The sequence below is a fragment of the Moschus berezovskii genome, chromosome 10, assembly GCF_049115385.1.
Source record: "Moschus berezovskii isolate FMDL1 chromosome 10, NW_MosBer_1.0, whole genome shotgun sequence".
NCBI lineage: Eukaryota > Metazoa > Chordata > Mammalia > Artiodactyla > Moschidae > Moschus > Moschus berezovskii.
The window spans coordinates 77,714,233-77,734,594 of NC_142469.1; the positions used below are offsets into that span (position 1 = coordinate 77,714,233).

The 20,362-nt window shown below is 39.2% G+C and overlaps 2 protein-coding genes across 2 annotated transcripts; both read left to right on the forward strand.

Annotated features, from left to right (window-relative positions):
* The first annotated feature begins 699 nt into the window (after positions 1–699).
* Positions 700–1,746, forward strand: TAAR9 (trace amine associated receptor 9). Its single transcript, XM_055433317.2, has one exon. It carries the CDS (start codon positions 700–702, stop codon positions 1,744–1,746), a length of 1,047 nt encoding a protein of 348 aa, XP_055289292.2.
* A 15,367-nt stretch (positions 1,747–17,113) lies between these two features.
* On the forward strand, positions 17,114–18,160 carry LOC129561108 (trace amine-associated receptor 9-like). The gene has a single exon (XM_055433509.2). The coding sequence runs from the start codon at positions 17,114–17,116 to the stop codon at positions 18,158–18,160; it is 1,047 nt and encodes a 348-aa protein (XP_055289484.2).
* The last annotated feature ends 2,202 nt before the right edge of the window (positions 18,161–20,362 follow it).

Sequence of the window (20,362 nt, forward strand, 5' to 3'; positions counted from 1 at the left end):
TTTTACATTGATTATATGTTAGTATCAATTTGGGAAGAATAGTTCTCCAAATCATCTCAAGCAGTCCAAACCATGGAGGATTACAAAATTATAAAAACACCCCACAAACTCTGATAATACAAGCGGTGGAGGAAATACATTCTCCAAATAAGTTTAGCAACTTATTGTGAGTAAATATTTCCTTAGTCTTTACACTCTATACTACAGGGATTTTTGAGGCTATAATTTGAAGGACATGTAATTTACTTCTTCCTTCTTGAAAAAATGAAGTACAGTTTATCATTACTGGTGGACTACTCAGGGGAGATGACTTAGTAGATAAAATTCAGCTTTTCATAGCCTAATTAGTTCTCAGCTCAGGAGGTTACAGGTAAGATTTCAAAGGGTAAAGTAACACACAAAAAAGGGACTTTCTAACGATTAGCTAATTACATGGACTAAGAATGCTGACTGTATTTTGATGACTCTCTGCAACAAATTCCCACTCTAAATGTTGAAAACTTGGGAATAGTTTTTGAAAAGACCAAGGGGTTAGAGTTCATGTGCTCCCCCAAATGGGAGAAAAGTTACTAACTTTCATTTATTTTAACTAGAAAATTTTTTTTCTTCCAGAAGCTTTTAAAATTGCCATCTCCTTCTTGTTTTAAATCGCTGAAATAAGGAATTGGAGAATCCAAAACTCTTTCAAACAAGAAGGCAATGGTGAACAATTTCTCCCAAGCCGAAGCTGTGGAACTCTGCTACCAGAACGTGAACGGGTCCTGTGTTAAGACTCCTTACTCACCAGGTCCTCGGGCAATTCTATATGCAGTCCTTGGTTTGGGGGCTGTGCTGGCCGTGTTTGGAAACTTACTGGTCATTATTGCTATTCTTCACTTCAAACAGCTGCACACACCCACTAACTTTCTGATCGCCTCCCTGGCCTGTGCGGACTTCTTGGTGGGAGTGACCGTGATGCCCTTCAGCACAGTGAGGTCGGTGGAGAGCTGCTGGTACTTTGGGGAGAGCTACTGTAAATTTCACACTTGTTTCGATACTTCCTTCTGTTTTGCTTCTTTATTTCATTTATGCTGTATCTCGATCGATAGATATATTGCTGTGACTGACCCTCTGACCTATCCAACCAAGTTTACGGTCTCTGTTTCAGGACTATGCATTGTTCTCTCTTGGTTCTTTTCTGTCTCGTACAGTTTTTCTATCTTCTACACAGGGGCCAATGAGGAAGGGATTGAGGACCTAGTAGTTGCTCTCACCTGTGTAGGAGGCTGCCAGGCTCCATTGAATCAAAATTGGGTTCTACTCTGTTTTCTCCTGTTCTTTATCCCCACTGTTGTCATGGTGTTTATATATGGTAAGATATTTTTGGTGGCTAAATATCAGGCCAGGAAAATAGAAAGTACAGCCAGCCAAGCTCAGTGCTCCTCAGAGAGTTACAAGGAAAGAGTAGCAAAGAGAGAGAGAAAAGCTGCTAAAACCCTGGGTATTGCCGTGGCAGCTTTTCTAGTCTCCTGGCTTCCATACATCATTGATGCCGTGATTGATGCTTATATGAATTTTATAACGCCTCCTTATGTTTATGAGATTTTAGTGTGGTGTGTTTATTATAATTCGGCTATGAACCCCTTGATTTATGCTTTCTTTTATCCATGGTTTCGGAAGGCAATAAAGCTTATCATAAGTGGCCAAGTCTTAAAAGTTGATTCATCCACAATTAATTTATTTTCTGAGGAAGCAGACATAGATTGACAAGATTGCTTCAGGAACTGAAAAACTAACATGGTAGTAAGGTCAAGGGCAAAATTAAGTACTTTGGATCTAGAGAGGTAAGTGTAATCATTTGCCAACCAGGAGGGTATTAATGTTTAAAAGTTTATTGTTCTAAAATATTGTTGTGTTCATGTATTGATATTTTGGCATTTATTTTAGAATTTAGTGATGAATAATGTTGCCTCTCATTTCGTATTTTCTGCTTTTCTGATTTTCCACCTTTTCCTCTGAAATTTCTCATTGTTTGTTCAAATAATTTGAATTTTGTAGATTCTTTTATACTTGTTACCAATGTTAAGTTGTCCAAAATATATAGAGGCTAAAAAAAATCCTGCCTAACTTGAAGTTAGATTTTGTGGAACAAAAAAGTCTTCTTTAAAGTATATTTTATTTGAAAGTTAATGTAAGATAACAAACTCTTGAAACTTGTTAATCTAAAAGGGACTTTAGAAAAGGTACAATGGAATTTCCTAGTGAATTAAAGTTTGAATTTTTGTGTTTTCTAAATCCTGGTCATACTTTCTCTCCATTTTATAGACACTGGGTTCACAGAAAACATGTACAGTAAATATGTGATTACAGAATATTTTACACTTGGAGAACATAATTCATTACAGTCAAATGAGCATGTAGACAAAAAGAAGGCACAGCTTTTTTAACAATCTGGATAAGCTATGCTGTGCTTAGTCACTCGGTCATGTCTGACTCTTTGGGACCCTATGGACTGTATTTAGATATACAGCTGAATTACCAAAATATAATCAAGGATTATTTCAAAATAGCAAGTATTGGTATTATAAATTGGTATTATAGACTCTAGGAAGATCTTTAGTTTTCTCATCTGATAACATTTCTTATTCACATGAATTTTCATTTATTTTAATTAAACGTATGTCAACTGTTTGAGATGGAGAAAAATTTGAAAAAACTGATAGGGTGATTTGCCTTCTTAAATCTTTGAATCACAGCCTTAAATCTTTATTTAGGTAACTCATTTTGACAGACTATTCTATAAGAAACTTGTTTTATGAGATGAAAAGAAGAGATAACTAAATAGAGTTACATAAACATTGTATGTTATATGTTTTATAAAAAGAACCAGTTTGGAAATACTTTGTACAAGGTTAAGCTATTTCACATTTATGCATTAATACCTTTCAAAGGTTAATTTATGCATTAATACCTTTCTGAGGTTATTATTATTTTCCCGTCAATCTTGATTCCAGCTTGTGTTTCTTCCAGCCCAGCATTTCTTATGATGTACTTTGCATATAAGTTAAATAAGCAGGGTGATAATATACAGTCTTGACTTACTCCTTTTCCTGTTTGGAACCAGTCTGTTGTTCCATGTCCAGTTCTAACTGTTGCTTCCTGACTTGCATATAGGTTTTTCAAGAGGCAGATCAGGTGGTCTGGTATTCCTATCACTTTCAGAATTTTCCATAGTTTATTGTGATCCACACAGTCAAAGGCTTTGGCATAGTCAATAAAGCAGAAATAGATGTTTTTCTGGAACTCTCTTGCTTTTTTCATGATCCAGCGGATGTTGGCAATTTGATCTCTGGTTCCTCTGCCTTTTCTAAAACCAGCTTGAACAACTGGAAGTTCATGGTTCACGTATTGCTGAAGCCTGGCTTGGAGAATTTTGAGCATTACTTTATTAGCGTGTGAGATGAGTGCAATTGTGCGGTAGTTTGAGCATTCTTTGGCATTGCCTTTCTTTGAGGTTGGAATGAATGACCTTTTCCAGTCCTGTGGCCACTGCTGAGTTTTCCAAATTTGCTGGCATATTGAGTGCAGCACTTTCACAGCATCATCTTTCAGGATTTGAAATAGCTCAACTGGAATTCCATCACCTCCACTAGCTTTGTTCGTAGTGATGCTTTTAAAGGCTCACTTGACTTCACATTCAAGGATGTCTGGCTCTAAGTGAGTGATCACACCATCGTGATTATCTTGGTCATGAAGATCTTTTTTGTACGGTTCTTCTGTGTATTCTTCCCACCTCTTCTTTATATCTTCTGCTTCTGTTAGGTCCATACCATTTCTGTGCTTTATCAAGCCCATCTTTGCATGATTTCCCTTAAGGCAGAAAGTGAGGAGGAACTAAAAAGCCTCTTGATGAAAGTGAAAGAGGAGAGTGAAAAAGTTGGCTTAAAGCTCAACATTCAGAAAACTAAGATCATGGCATCTTGTCCCATCACTTCATGGCATATAGATGGGGAAACAGTGCCAGACTTTATTTTTGGGGGCTCCAAAATCACTGCAGATGGTGATTACAGCCATGAAATTAAAAGAAGCACTCCTTGGAAGGAAAGTTATGACCAACCTAGATAGTATATTAAAAAGCAGAGCTATTACTTTGCCAATAAAGGTCTGTCTATTCAAGGTTATGGTTTTTCCAGTGGTCATGTATGGATGTGAGAGTCGGACTGTGAAGAAGGCTGAGTGCCAAAGAACTGATGTTTTTGAACCGTGGTGTTGAAGACTCTTGAGAGTCCCTTGGACTGCAAGGAGATCCAACCAGTCCATCCTAAAGGAGATCAGTCCTGGGTGTTCATTGGAAGGACTGATGCTGAGGCTGGAACTCCAATACTTTGGCCACCTCATGTGATGAGTTGACTCATCAGAAAAGACCCTGATTCTGGGAGGGATTCGGGGCAGGAGGAGAAGGGGATGACAGAGGATGAGATGGCTGGATGGCATCACCGACTCGATGCACATGAGTTTGGGTGAACTCCGGGAGTTGGTGATGGACAGGGAGGACTGGCGTGCTGCAATTCATGGGGTCACAAAGAGTCGGACATGACTGAGTGACTGAACTGAACTGAACCATTCAAATAGAGCTGACACTATTTAGGAGAAAAAAAAGATAAAGAAGGATGAAGGGAATATGGAATGTTCACAGCAGAACACCTATGTGGTTCACACATGATGACATTAAACAGGTCTACTGGCCACCTTTCAAATGATCATAATTAAGGTCCCTCACACTCCCTCAGAAATCGAGCTGAAAGCTTGTGTCCCTTCAATAGTGAATCAATAATGTTGTCTTCATAGAAATGTGTGTTCCTTCCCTAATTGCAAGTGTAAACTGACATGACACTCATATATAATAAGGAAAACCATCTGGGGGATTTAAAAATATATGTATAAATATACTATTGTATTCACTTGCACTTTGTAGAGTATAATCATTGGATGGACTGATTGCAGAAATAAATACTGTCCAGTGACATTTTTAAGCTCTTATTCACATTAGTAAGTGAAGAATGCACTTCAAATATACTCTTTCTTGTTTACTTTTCTACTCTCCTAGAAGTTCTTCATAAATGTCTTTTGATTGAAAAAAACACAACACTTTGTTATTTACCCCCAAACTATCTCAATGATGACCTCAGCACCATTCCTTCTACATCTAATTTGTTTTATACAAGTAATAGATTTACTTCTTGGTTAGCTGCATACCAAAATGCTGCAGAGATATGGATGTATTTGGAACAAGACACCTCAAAGTTGAAAGGAGGCACTTATTGCAAAGATGTAATTAATACACTTATGCCCCAGGTTATAGATTTCAAAAATATTATGTCTCTCACATATATGTACTATTATTAAAAATGCATGTTTATTTTTACTAATAAAATATGCATTTATGTAAAAGCATTATTGAATTCTTAATTGTTTTTGTCCAACATGTATTTTTTTTTGTTTTTGCTTTTTTTTTATTGGAGGCTAATTACTTTACAATATTATATTGGTTGGTTTTGCCATACATTGACATGAATCTGCCCCAGGTGTGCATGTGTTCCCCTTCTTGAACCCCCTTCCCACCTCCCTCCTCCCCATATCCTCCCTCTGGGTCATCCCCATGCACCAGCCCTGAGCATCCTGTATCATGCGTCGAACCTGGACTGGTGAATCATTTCATATATGATAATATACATGTTTCAATGCCATTCTCCCAAATCATCCCACCATCACCCTCTCCCACAGAGTCCCAAAGACTGTTCTATACACCTGTGTCTCTTTTGCTGTCTCGTTTACAGGGTTATCATTTGCATCTTTCTAAATTCCGTATATATGTGTTAGTATACTGTATTGGTGTTTTTCTTTCTGGCTTACTTCACTCTGTATAATAGACTCCAATTTCATCTACCTCATTAGAACTGATTCAAATGCATTCTTTTTAATGGCTGAATAATACTCCATGGTGTATATGTACCAAAGCTTTCTTATCCATTCGTCTGCAGATGGACATCTAGGTTGCTTCCATGTCCTCGCTATTACAAACAGTGCTGCAATGAACATTGGAGTACATGTGTCTCTTTCAATTCTGGTTTCCTCGGTGTGCATGCCCAGGAGTGCGACTGCTGGATCATATGGCAGTTCTATTTCTAGTATTTTGAGGAATCTCCACACTGTTCTCCATAGTGGCTGTACTAGTTTGCATTCCCACCAACAGTGTAAGAGGGTTCCCTTTTCTCCACACCCTCTCCAGCATTATTGCATGTAGACTTTTGGATAGCAGCCATTCTGACTGGTGTGAAATGGTATCTCATTGTGGTTTTGATTTGCATTTCTCTGATTATGAGGGATGTTGAACATTTTTTCATGTGTTTGTTAGCCATCTTTATGTCTTCTTTGGAGAAATGTCTGTTTAATTCTTTGGCCCATTTTTTGATTGGGTCACTTATTTTTCTGGAATTGAGCTGCAGGAGCTGCTTGTATATTTTGGAGATTAATCCTTTATCAGTTGCTTCACTTGCTATTATTTTCTCCCATTCTGAAGGCTGTCTTTTCACCTTGCTTATAGTTTCCTTTGCTGTGCAGAAGCTTTTAATTTTAATTAGGTCTCATTTATTTATTTTTGCTTTCATTTCCAATATTCTGGGAGGTGGGTCATGGAGGATCCTGCTGTGATTTATGTCTGAGAGTGTTTTGCCTATGTTCTCCTCTAGGAGTTTTATAGTTTCTGGTCTTACATTTAGCTCTCTAATCCATTTTGAGTTTATTTTGGTGTATGGTGTTAGGAAGTGTTCTAGTTTCATTCTTTTACAAGTGGCTGACCAGTTTTCCCAGCACCTCTTGTTAAAGAGACTGTCTTTTCTCCATTTTATATTCTTGCCTCCTTTGTCAAAGATAAGGTGTCCATAGGTGCGTGGATTTATCTCTAGGCTTTCTATTTTGTTCCATTGATCTATATTTCTGTCTTTATGCCAGTACCATACTGTCTTGATGACTGTGGCTTTGTAGTAGAGCCTGAAGTCCGGCAGATTGATTCCCCCAGTTCCATTCTTCTTCAAGATTGCTTTGGCTATTCGAGGTTTTTTGTATTTCCATACAAATTGTGAGATTATTTGTTCTAGCTCTGTGAAAAATATCGTTGGTAGCTTGATAGGGATTGCATTGAATGTATAAATTACTTTGCGTAGTATACTCATTTTCACAATATTTATTCTTCCAATCCATGAACACGGTATATTTCTCCATCTATCAGTGTCCTCTTTGATTACTTTCACCAGTGTTTTATAGTTTTCTATGTACAGGTCTTTTGTTTCCTTAGGTAGATATATTCCTAAGTATTTAATTCTTTTCATTGCAACAGTGAATGGAACAGTTTCCTTAATTTCTCTATTTTCTCATTATTAGTGTATAGGAATGCAAGGGATTTCTGTGTGTTGATTTTATATCCTGCAACTTTACTGTATTCATTGATTAGCTCTAGTAGTTTTCTGGTAGAGTCTTTAGGGTTTTCTGTGTAGAGGATCATGTCATCAGTGAACAGTGAAAGTTTTACTTCTTCTTTTCCAATTTGGATTCCTTTTATGTCTTTTTCTGCTCTGATTGCTGTGGCCAAAACTTCCAGAACTATGTTGAATAGTAGTGGTGAGAGTGGGCACCCTTGTCTTATTCCTGACTTTAGGGGAAATGCTTTCAGTTTTTCACCATTGAGGATAATGTTTGTTGTGGGTTTGTCATATATAGCTTTATTATGTTGAGGTATGTCCCTTCTATTCCCACTTTCTGGAGGGTTTTTATCATAAATGGATGTTGAATTTTGTCAAAGGCTTTCTCTGCTTCTATTGAGATAATCATGATTTTTATTTTTCAGTTTGTTAATGTGATGTATTACATTGATTGATCTGTGGATATTGAAGAATCCTTGCACTCCTGAGATAAAGCCCACTTGGTCATGATGTATGATCTTCTTAATGTGTCGTTGGATTCATATTGCTAGAATTTTGTTAAGGATTTTTGCATCTATGTTCATCAGTGATATTGGCCTGTAGTTTTCTTTTTTTGTGGGATCTTTACCAGGTTTTGGGATTAGGGTGATGGTGGCCTCATAGAATGAGTTTGGAAGTTTCCCTTCCTCAGCAATTTTCTGGAAGAGTTTGAGTAGAATAGGTGCTAGCTCTTCTCTAAATTTTTGGTAGAATTCAGCTGTGAAGCCGTCTGGACCTGGGCTTTTGTTTGCTGGAAGATTTCTGATTACAGCTTCTATTTCCATGCTTGTGATGGGTCTGTTCAGATTTTCTATTTCTTCCTGGCTCAGTTTTGGAAAGTTGTACTTTTCTGAGAATTTGTCCATTTCTTCTAAGTTATCCATTTTATTGCCAAATAATTGCTGAAAGTATTCTCTAATAATCCTTTGTATTTCTGTGTTGTCGGTTGTGATCTCTCCATTTTCATTTCTAATTTTATTGATTTGGTTCTTCTCCCTCTGTTTCTTGATGAGTCTGGCTAGTGGTTTGTCGATTTTATTTACCTTCTCAAAGAACCAGCTTTTGGCCTTGTTGATTTTTGCTATGGTCTCTTTTGTTTCTTTAGCATTTATTTCTGCCCTGATATTTATGATTTCTTTCCTTCTACTAACCCTGGGGTTCTTCATTTCTTCCTTTTCTAGTTTCTTTAGATGTAGAGTTAGATTTTTTAGTTGACTTTTTTCTTGTTTCTTGAGGTGTGCCTGTATTGCTATGAACCTTCCCCTTAGCACTGCTTTTACAGTGTCCCAGAGGTTTTGGGTTGTTGTGTTTTCATTTTCATTCATTTCTATGCATATTTTAATTTCTCTTTTGATTTCTTCTATGATTTGTTCATTATTCAGCAGCATGTTGTTCAGCCTCCATGTGTTGGAATTTTTAATAGTTTTTCTCTTGTAATTGAAATCTAATCTTACTGCATTGTGGTCAGAAAAGATGCTTGGAATGATTTCAATTTTTTTTGAATTTACCAAGGCTAGATTTATGGCCCAGGATGTGGTCTATCCTGGAAAATGTTCCGTGTGTGCTTGAGAAAAAGGTGAAATTCATTGTTTTGGGGTGAAATGTCCTATAGAGATCTATTAGGGCTAACTGGTCTATTGTATCATTTAAAGTTTGTGTTTTCTTGTTAATTTTCTGTTTAGTTGATCTATCCATAGGTGTGAGTGGGGTATTAAAGTCTCCCACTATTATTGCATTGTTGTTAATTTCCCCTTTCATACTTGTTAGTAATTGTCTTACATATTGTGGTGCTCCTATGTTGCTGCTGCTAAGTCACTTCAGTCATGTCCGACTCTGTGTGATCCCGTAGACGGCAGCCCACCAGGCTCCCCTGTCCCTGGGATTCTCCAGGCAAGAACACTGGAGTGGGTTGCCATTTCCTTCTCCTATGTTGGGTGCATAAAAATTTATAATTGTTATATCTTCTTCTTGGATTGATCCTTTGATCATTATGTAGTTTCCTTCTTTGTGTCTTTTCACAGGCTTTGTTTTAAAGTCTATTTTATCTGATATGAGTATTGCTACTCCTGCTTTCTTTTGTTCTCTATTTGCGTGGAATATCTTTTTCTAGCCCTTCACTTTCAGTCTTTATGTGTCCCTCGTTTTGAGGTGGGTCTCTTGTAGACAACATATATGGGGGTCTTGTTTTTGTATCCAGTCAGCCAGCCTTTGTCTTTTGGTTGGGGCATTCAACCCATTTACGTTTAAGGTGATTATTGATAAGTATGATCCCGTTGCCATTTTCTTTATTGTTGTGGGTTAGAGTTTATATACCCTTTCTGTGTTTCCTGTCTAGAGAAGATCCTTTAGTATTTGTTGGAGAGCTGGTGTGGTGATGCTGAATTCTCTCAGCTTTTGCCTGTCTGTAAAGCTTTTGGTTTCTCCTTCATATTTGAATGAGATTCTTGCTGGGTATAGTAATCTGGGCTGTAGGTTACTTTCTTTCATCACTTTAAGTATGTCTTGCCATTCCCTCCTGGCCTGAAGAGTTTCTGTTGAAAGATCAGCTGTTATCCTTATGGGAGTCCCCTTGTGTGTTATTTGCTGCTTTTCCTTTGCTGCTTTTAATATTTGTTCTTTGTGTTTGATCTTTGTTAATTTGATTAATATGTGTCTTGGAGTATTTCGCCTTGGGTTTATCCTGTTAGGGACTCTCTGGGTTTCTTGGACTTGGGTGATTATTTCCTTCCCCATTTTAGGGAAGTTTTCAACTATTATCTCCTCAAGTATTCTCTCATGGTCTTTCTTTTTGTCTTCTTCTTCTGGGACTCCTATGATTTGAATGTTGGGGCATTTAACATTGTCCCAGAGGTCTCTAATATTGTCCTCATTTCTTTTAATTCGTTTTTCTTTTTCCATCTCTGTTTCATTTATTTCTACAATTCTATCTTCTAGCTCGCTTATCCTGTCTTCTGCCTCCGTTATTCCACTGTTTGTTCCCTCCAGAGTGTTTCTGATCTCATCTATTGCATTTTTCATTGTATATTGACTCTTTTTTATTTCCTCTAAATCCTTATTAAACCTTTCTTCCATCTTCTCAATCCTTTTCTCCAGGTTATTTATCCATAACTCCATTTTGCTTTCCAGATTTTGAATCATTTTCACAATTAAAATTCAAAATTCTTTATCAGGTAGGTTCTCTATATCTTCCTCTTTAGTTTGTGTTGGTGGGCATTTATCCTGTTCCTTTACTTGCTGGGTATTTCTCTGCCTCTTCATCTTGCTTATATTGCTGTGCTTGGGGTGGCCTTTCCGTCTTCTGACAGTTTGTGGAGTTCTCTTTATTATGTAGTTTCCTCACTGTGTGTGGGGTTGGACGGGTGGCTTGTCAAGGTTCCCTGCTTATGTTGGTGTTCTGGTGGGTGGAGCTGGATTTCTTCTCTCTGGAGTGCAATCAAGTGTCCAGTAATGTGTTTGAGATGTCAGTGGGTTTGGAGTGGCTTTGGGCAGCCTGTATATTGAAGTTCAGGGCTATTCTCCTGTGTTGCTGGCGAATTTGTGTGGTATGTCTTTCACTGAAACTTGTTGACCTTTGGGTGGTGCCTGGTTTCAGTGTATGTATGGAGGCATTTGATGAACTCCTATCAATTAATATTCCCTGGAACAGGAGATCTCTGGTGTTCTCAGGATTTGGACTTAAGCCTCTGCCTCTGGTTTTTAGTCTTATTCTTGCAGTAGGCTCAAGACTTCTCCATCTGTCACTTCCAAGGCAGTTCCTTCTGTTTAAGCTCTTCTGTTTGCTGGTCTCTTCAGTGTCTGATTCCCGTCCTGACACAAAGGGGCGGTGGTGGACACTTTTATAGGCTCACCTGTTCAGACGTGCTGTGGGGAGGGAGGGACGCTGCTAGCAAATATCACTGGCGTCTGTGGGGAGTGCTTGTAGTGTCTCAGCTACACTGGGATTGCCCCTGCTTGCAGCGTGTGTGTTTTCCCTGTTTATGCTGCTCAGGCTCCAGGTTGCTCTGCTGGGAGCTGTCCGCGGCTGGCACTGGGTTGCATGCACTTCCCAGGTCTGAGCGGCTCAGGTTCAGGTACTCGGGTATTCTGCAAAGGCGCAGACTCGGTCGGGCCTGCGTTTTGTGCCTTCCCTGGTCTGAGCAGCTCAGGTGACCAGGCTCTGACTTATTGTGTCCCCGGTCCCTGCTGCTCGGTTTTCTGGGTGTACAACCGGTGCAGCTTCTCAGGCAGATATCGACCAGCCTGAACCCGAGAAGTCTTGGTTAGCAAGGAAGCCTGCCTGCAGCTTGGTATGGGAAGCCTCTCTGGGGCCGTGGTTGCCCCTTCCTGCTCTGGCTGCCCTCCCCTGCCTGTCACGGTGGGGGCTGGGGGTTGGGCAGACCACAGCAGGCTCGCTCTGCTCAGTCCTTTGTTCTGTGAGCGGGGCTGGTGGAGTCTTAGGTTGGGGCTTTTTGCAGCCTTTTTGCCTTTTCGCGGGGGTCGCTATCCCACCGTCTGCTTAGCTGTCTCCCATTAGCGCCCTCAGCTTGCCCTCGGGGCATTCAGGCCCGGTCCTCTCTCTAAGCACTGCCGCCTGCGCCTCTCTGCCCGGCCCCCGCATGCTAGTTGGGGGTGCGGGCGTCTGCGCTGCTTCTCCACTGGGAGTTTCCTCTGGGCTCTTAGTCTGTGGGTTTTAATTATTTCTTTCTTTTTTCTCCCGGTTGTGTTGCCCTTCGAGTTTCCAAGGCTCGCCACAGACTCGCCTGTGAGTGTTTCCAGGTGTTTGGAAACTTCTCTCTCTCTCTTTTTTTTTTAAGCCTCCCTTCATGGGATGGAGCTCTGCCCCTCCCTCTTTTGTCTCTCTTTTTATCTTTTATACTATTTCCTACCTCCTTTTGAAGACAATGGGCTGCTTTTCTGGGTGCCTGATGTCCTCTGCCGGCATTCAGAAGTTGTTTTGTGGGATTTACTCAGTGTTCAAATGTTCTTTTGCTGAATTTCTGGGGGAGAAAGTGGTCGCTCCCTCCTATTCCTCCCCCATCTTCCTGTCCTCTAGAACATGTATTTTTCTTAATCACTTGATACTAAAAGTACAGCTGCTACTTTAAAAAAATATTGTATATTAAAAGAATATTGAAATGGAGTGTTCAGAAATAGAGAGTTATAGAACAATTGATGTCATTTGCCTCAGTGTTGGTTGGAATTAGTGCAAATTTATCAATTGGCATCAAGGCTGTGAATAATCCATCAATAACACATTGCAAAGACAAAATAGACCATCATTAATACATAGGTTCTCTTGGAGAACTGTCAGTGTCACTCATTGGTCACTCCTGTAATATTTCTTTTGTTACTGATGTAATTGATGCTTACCTGAATTTCACACATCTCTATGTTTACAACCTTTGAAGCTGCTGTTTATTTTTCTAGAGCTCTAATGCTCTTCATTTATGTTTTCACTCTTCATTTTTGACACATTCCAACCTACTGAAGTATCAATCTTCAGTATTACATTTGCACTTGAATAAACAGCAGAAACACACTAGTAATAGTAATTAAAAAGTCAAAAGTGAGTTTTAAAGACAACTGTCCTTTGACATGCAAGAAATTTATTTTGATCACTATATTTTAAAACTAAGTTTATCACAGAAACTTAGCCATAATTCTTAGATATTTTCAGGCTTTACACAGATTTATTATACTTTGTATATCAAGTAATTTGATGTTTACTAACAACACTAAATAGCTGTGTACTTTTTACTTTTTTATTTTTTCACCTTATTTCAATATCTAGTACAGTTTCTTGCTCTTTGTAAGCCCCTAAGGCTATTTTTAAGCAAATGAATGACTGTTTATTTTCATCCATCAAATAATTGTGTACTGCTTTTTTGCAATAAAAATCTGCCTCCTTTTGAAACAAACATAGAGCATATAGAATTATGGACATGGGGAGAGGGGATGAGAGGGTAAGATGTATGGAAAGAGTAACATGGAAACTTACATTACCATATGCAAAATAGATAGCCAATGGGAATTTGCTGTATGGCTCAGGAAACTTAAACAGGGGCTCTGTATCAATCTAGAGGGGTAGGGTGGGGTGGGAGAAGGGAGCGGGGTTCAAAAGGGTATACCTATGGCTGATTCATGTTGAGGTTTGACAGAAAGCAACAAAATCCTGTAAAGCAATTATCCTTCAATAAAAAAATAAATTAAAAAATCTGCCTCCTTTTATATTTGGTTTTCTAAAGTAGAAAATTGGTAGTAATCAATGTTTAGGAAAAATCCAGATTTGGCTATTGATAGTGTTTGTCTAATCCCCAAATCTTACATCTAGTGAAAAAAATGCTAGAACACATAAATTTCCATAATACAGAGTGGAAATGGAAATTCTTGGGCTGATAGCTCAGAGTTATTGTCTGAATTACGAATGTCCAGTTGTTTTTGGAAACATTTGCCTTCTTTTATCTGTAAAATCTACATATACTGCAGAGTCCAGAGTAAGATTTTAAAGCCAGGCTGTCTGGGTTTGAAACCCATCCCTACCATTTCCTAACTTCAACCTTGGTTAAGTCATTACCCTTTTGTATATCTTAGTTGCTTATCTATAAAACAAAAATAATGATAGGTGTTCTCATTGCGGTCTTGTGTAAAAACCAGGATGATTTAAAACACATCTGTAGGTTTTGGAGATCAAAGAGTCAATAAACAAACTACTATTGCATAGGAATTGTTTCTTTCAATTTTATAAATTTTATCAGTGGAAAGAATTTTATTAGGATGCTTTATCTGAGACACTTTCAGAACATGCCTTTATAAGATTGATTAGCTAAAGTCATAGAATCAAGCATTTTAACCAAAAAGACTTCTTGGCTATTGTACCCAGTGATGGGAAATAATATAACATCTTATATTAAATTTCAAAAAACCAATAGCATTTCTCAGAAATAAAAAAGTGTAGACTCTATTCCCAGGTATTACATAGCAACTGACATTTATATTTTATTCTGTCCACAGACACACCAGTTTAAAGGTATGTACTCAATTATATCTAATGACAAAGGGTGATCTTTGGTCAGCTTCTAAGGACAATACAAGGCTAAGCAGAATAGACCATTTTAAAAAGAAGGGTAGATCAGGTTTCTGCTATGACCCATCTTTGTTAAATTTATGAGGCAGGTAAAATCCACTTTAGAGTCTCCCATTTGCCCTGTCTTTACTTCCTACCATCTCCTAGGAACTCCTTCCTACGAGCTGCTAACCAGTAACTACTGACTGAATGAAAGCACGAACAATGAAACATACCATTCTCACACAGCTTCCCCTTTGAGTTGGCAGTGGTTGAAGGCACAAGAGAAATTTTAGTGGACGTCCTGAGACAAATACTTTGTAAAAAGGATAAAGTGCCAAGAGTGACATTGCAAGAAGGGAAGGTTTATTCATTTGGGAAAACTTCCTGGTGTCCCTCCACTAGTCCAAATTAAAGGTCCTCTTCTTGAGAAGAGTTCCTTCTCCATTCCCATGCAAAATCAATGCTGAGCAAGTCTTATAATGAACCTGCTGTCCAGCTTTTGTGTCTATCCACATACTAGCCTGAGTCTGCTGGCTAAATATTGTTGCCCCCCTGGGCCTGGATTGATTTTCCCAAGTATTAAATGGTTTTTCCAGTAGTCACATGTGGATGTGAGAGTTGGACTATAAAGAAAGCTGAGCATCAAAAAATTGATGCTTTAAAAAAATTAATTTATCTTGAAGGATAGTGAAGTCGCTCAACCGTGTCCAACTCTTTGCAACCCAATGGACTGTAGCCCACCAGGCTCCTCTATCCATGTAATTTTCTAGGCAAGAGTACTGGAGTGGGTTGCCATTTCCTTCTGCAGAGGATCTTCCTGACCTGGGGATCGTAGCTGGGTCTCCCACATTCCAGGCAGACGCTTTACCGTCTGAGCCACCAGGGAATCCCATATATTGAAAGATAATTGCTTTACAGAATTTTGCAGTTTTCTGTCAAACCTCAACATGAACTTGATGTTGGAGAAGACTCTTGAGAGGATCCAACCAGTCCATCCTAAAGGAAATCAGTCCTGAATCTACATTGGAAGAACTGATGCTGAAGCTGAAGCACCAAAACTTTGGCCACCTGATGTGAAGAAATAACTCGTTGAAAAAGACCCTGATGTTGGGGAAGATTGAAGGCGGGAGGAGAAGGGGATGACAGAGGATGAGATGGTTGGATGGCATCATCGACTCAATGGACATGAGTTTGAGCTAGCTCTGGGAGCAGGTTATGGACAGGGAAGCTTGGCATGCTGCAGTCCATGGGGTCGCAAAGAGTTGGACATGATTGAGAGAATGAACTGAACTAAATTGTTGGTGACTTTTGTAAAGTGTCTGAAGACTGTATTCTTCAGTATAGAAACAAGCAAATTAAAACAAACACTGGGAGAAACCTCCTTGAATTTTGGAGGTCTTTGAATGAATCCATTCCCACCAGAGAGGTAGCTCATCTAACCACCTCCCCACCCCAGCCCAGACCATTCCAGGTGTTACATAGGCCTCTGTTTTTTTAAGCATGGAAGGTAAGGGGCTGGGTGACTTATTGCTTATTTTAATCAATCTTACTGATTTTAGACTTCTAAAACTGGTTTTTAGCCAGAAAAGTACTTATACACGGATTATATATTAGTATCAATTTGGGAAGAATAATTCTCCAAATCATCTCAAGCAGTCCAAACCATGGAGGAATACAAAAACACCCCACAAACTCTGATAATATAAGCAGTGGAGGAAATACACTCTCCAAATAAGTTTAGCAAGTTTTTGTGAATAAATATTTCCTTAGTTTTTACACTCTATACTATAGGGATTTTTGAGACTATAATTTGAAGGTGATGTAATTTACCTCTTCCTTCTTGAAAAAATGAAGTACAGTTTATGATTACTGGTGGACTACTCAGGGGAGATGACTTAGTAGGTTAAATTCAGTTTTTCATAGCCTAATTAGTTCTCAGCTCAGGAGGTTACAGGCAAGATTTCAAAAGGTGAAGTAACACACAGAAAAGGGACTTTCTGCTGCTGCTGCTAAGTCACTTCAGTCGTGTCCGACTCTGTGCGACCCCATAGACGGAAGCCCACCAGGCTCCCCCTTCCCTGGGATTCTCCAGGCAAGAACACTGGAGTGGGTTGCTATTTCCTTCTCCAATGTGTGAAAGTGAAAAGTGAAAGTGAAGTCGCTCAGTCGTGTCCAACCCTTAGCGACCCCATGGACTGCAGCCTACCAGGTTCTCCATCCGTGGGATTTTCTAGGCAAGAGTACTGGAGTGGCTTGCCATTTCCTTCTCCACGATTAGCTAATTACATGCTACAAAATATATCATTGGACTAAGAATGCTGACTGTATTTTAATGACATTTTGCAACAAATTCCCACTCTAAATGTATTAAAAACTTGGGAATAGTTTTTGAAAAGACCAAGGGGTTAGAGTTCATGTGCTCCCCCAAATGGGAGAAAAGTTACTAACTTTCATTTATTTTAACTAGAAATGTTTTTTCTTCCAGAAGCTTTTAAAATTGCCATCTCCTTCTTGTTTTAAATCGCTGAAATAGCGAATTGAAGAACCCAAAACTCTTTCAAACAAGAAGGCAATGGTGAACAATTTCTCCCAAGCCGAAGCTGTGGAACTCTGCTACCAGAATGTGAACGGGTCCTGTGTTAAGACTCCTTACTCACCAGGTCCTCGGGCAATTCTATATGCAGTCTTTGGTTTGGGGGCTGTGCTGGCCGTGTTTGGAAACTTACTGGTCATTATTGCTATTCTTCACTTCAAACAGCTGCACACACCCACTAACTTTCTGATCGCCTCCCTGGCCTGTGCGGACTTCTTGGTGGGAGTGACCGTGATGCCCTTCAGCACAGTGAGGTCGGTGGAGAGCTGCTGGTACTTTGGGGAGAGCTACTGTAAATTTCACACTTGTTTCGATACTTCCTTCTGTTTTGCTTCTTTATTTCATTTATGCTGTATCTCGATCGATAGATATATTGCTGTGACTGACCCTCTGACCTATCCAACCAAGTTTACGGTCTCTGTTTCAGGACTATGCATTGTTCTCTCTTGGTTCTTTTCTGTCACGTACAGTTTTTCTATCTTCTACACGGGGGTCAATGAGGAAGGGATTGAGGACCTAGTAGTTGCTCTCACCTGTGTAGGAGGCTGCCAGGCTCCATTGAATCAAAATTGGGTTCTACTCTGTTTTCTCCTGTTCTTTATCCCCACTGTTGTCATGGTGTTTATATATGGTAAGATATTTTTGGTGGCTAAGTATCAGGCCAGGAAAATAGAAAGTACAGCCAGCCAAGCTCAGTGCTCCTCAGAGAGTTACAAGGAAAGAGTAGCAAAGAGAGAGAGACTAGCTGCTAAAACCCTGGGTATTGCCGTGGCAGCTTTTCTGGTCTCTTGGCTTCCATACATCATTGATGCCGTGATCGATGCTTATCTGAATTTTATAACTCCTCCTTATGTTTATGAGATTTTAGTGTGGTGTGTTTATTATAATTCGGTTATGAATCCCTTGATTTATGCTTTCTTTTATCCATGGTTTCGGAAGGCAATAAAGCTTATCATAAGTGGCCAAGTCTTAAAAGTTGATTCATCCACAATTAATTTATTTTCTGAGGAAGCAGACATAGATTGACAAGATTGCTTCAGGAACTGAAAAACTAACATGGTAGTAAGGTCAAGAGCAAAATTAAGTACTTGGATCTAGAGAGGCAAGTGTAATCATTTTCCAACCAGGAGGATATTAGTGTTTAAAAGTTAGTTTCTCCAAAATTTTGTTTGTGTGTTTGTGTGTTTATATTTTGGCATTTATTTTAGAATTTAGTGATAAATGAGTAATGTTGCCTCTCATTTCATATTCTTTTATGCTTTTCTGATTCTCTACCTTTTCCTCTGAAATTTCTCATTGTTTGTTCAAATAATTTGAATTTTGTAGATCCTTTTATACTTGTTACCAATGTTAAGTTGTCCAAAATATATAGAGGCTAAAAAAAATCCTACATTGAAGTTAGATTTTGGGGAACAAAAATAATCTTCTTTGAAGTATATTTTATTTGAAAGTTAATGTAAGATTACAAACTCTTGAAACTTGTTCATCTAAAAAGGACTTTAGAAAAAGGGAAAAAGCAAAAGGTGCAATGGAAATTTCTACTGAATTAAAGACTAAATTTTTGTGTTTTCTAAAGACTCTACACATGGACATCACCAGATGGTCAACACCGAAATCAGATTGATTATATTCTTTGCAACCAAAGATGGAGAAGCTGTATACAGTTAGCGAAAACAAGACCAGGAGCTGACTGTGGCTCAGATCATGAACTCCTTATTGCGAAGTTCAGACTTAAATTGAAGAAAGTAGGGAAAACCACTAGACCATTCAGATATGACCTCAATCAAATCCCTTATGATTATGCAGTGGAAGTGAGAAATAGATTTAAGGGACTAGATCTGATTGATAGAGTGCCTGATGAACTCTGGACGGAGGTTCGTGACATTGTACAGGAGACAGGGACCAAGACCATCCCCATGGAAAAGAAATGCAGAAGAGCGAAATGGCTGTCTGAGGAGGCCTTACAAATAGCTGTAAAAAGAAGAGAGGCGAAAAGCAAAGGAGAAAAGGAAAGATATAAGCATCTGAATGCAGAGTTCCAAAGAATAGCAAGGAGAGATAAGAAAGCCTTCCTCAGTGATCAATGCAAAGAAATAGAGGAAAACAACAGAATAGGAAAAACAAGAGACCTCTTCAAGAAAATTAGAGATTCCAAGGGAACTTTTCATGCAAAGATGGGCTCGATAAAGGACAGAAATGGTATGGACCTAACAGAAGCAGAAGATATTAAGAAGAGGTGGCAGGAATACACAGAAGAACTGTACAAAAAGGATCTTCACGACCAAGATAGTCACGATAATGTGATCACCGACCTAGAGCCAGACATCTTGGAATGTGAAGTCAAGTGGGCCTTAGAAAGCATCACTACGAACAAAGCTAGTGGTGGTGATGGAATTCCAGTTGAGCTATTTCAAGTCTTGAAAGATGATGCTGTGAAAGTGCTGCACTCAATATGCCAGCAGATTTGGAAAACTCAGCAGTGGCCACAGGACTGGAAGAGGTCAGTCTTCATTCCAATCCCAAAGAAAGGCAATGCCAAAGAATGCTCAAACTACCGCACAATTGCACTCATCTCACACGCTAGTAAAGTCATGCTCAAAATTCTCCAAGCCAGGCTTCAGCAGTATGTAAACCGTGAACCCCCAGATGTTCAAGCAGGTTTTAGAAAAGGCAGAGGCACCAGAGATCAAATTGCCAACATCCGCTGGATCATGGAGAAAGCAAGAGAGTTTCAGAAAAACATCTATTTCTGCTTCATTGACTATGCCAAAGCCTTTGACTGTGTGGATCACAATAAACTGTGGAACATTCTGAAAGAGATGGGAATCCCAGACCACCTGACCTGCCTCTTGAGAAACCTGTATGCAGGTCAGGAAGCAACAGTTAGAACCGGTCATGGAACAACAGACTGGTTCCAAATAGGAAAAGGAGTGCGTCAAGGTTGTATATTGTCACCTTGCTTATTTAACTTATATGCAGAGTACATCATGAGGAACGCTGGGCTGGAAGAAGCACAAGCTGGAATCAAGATTGCTGGGAGAAATATCAATAACCTCAGATATGCAGATGACACTACCCTTATGGCAGAAAGTGAAGAGGAACTCAAAAGCCTCTTGATGAAAGTGAAAGAGGAGAGTGAAAAGGTTGGCTTGAAGCTCAACATTCAGAAAACAAAGATCATGGCATCTGGTCCCATCACTTCATGGGAAATAGATGGAAAAACAGTGG

Coding starts and splice junctions, on each gene's coding strand:
- LOC129561108 (XM_055433509.2), top strand. CDS start 17,114: ATGGTGAACAATTTCTCCCAAGCCGAAGCTGTGGAACTCTGCTACCAG.
- TAAR9 (XM_055433317.2), top strand. CDS start 700: ATGGTGAACAATTTCTCCCAAGCCGAAGCTGTGGAACTCTGCTACCAG.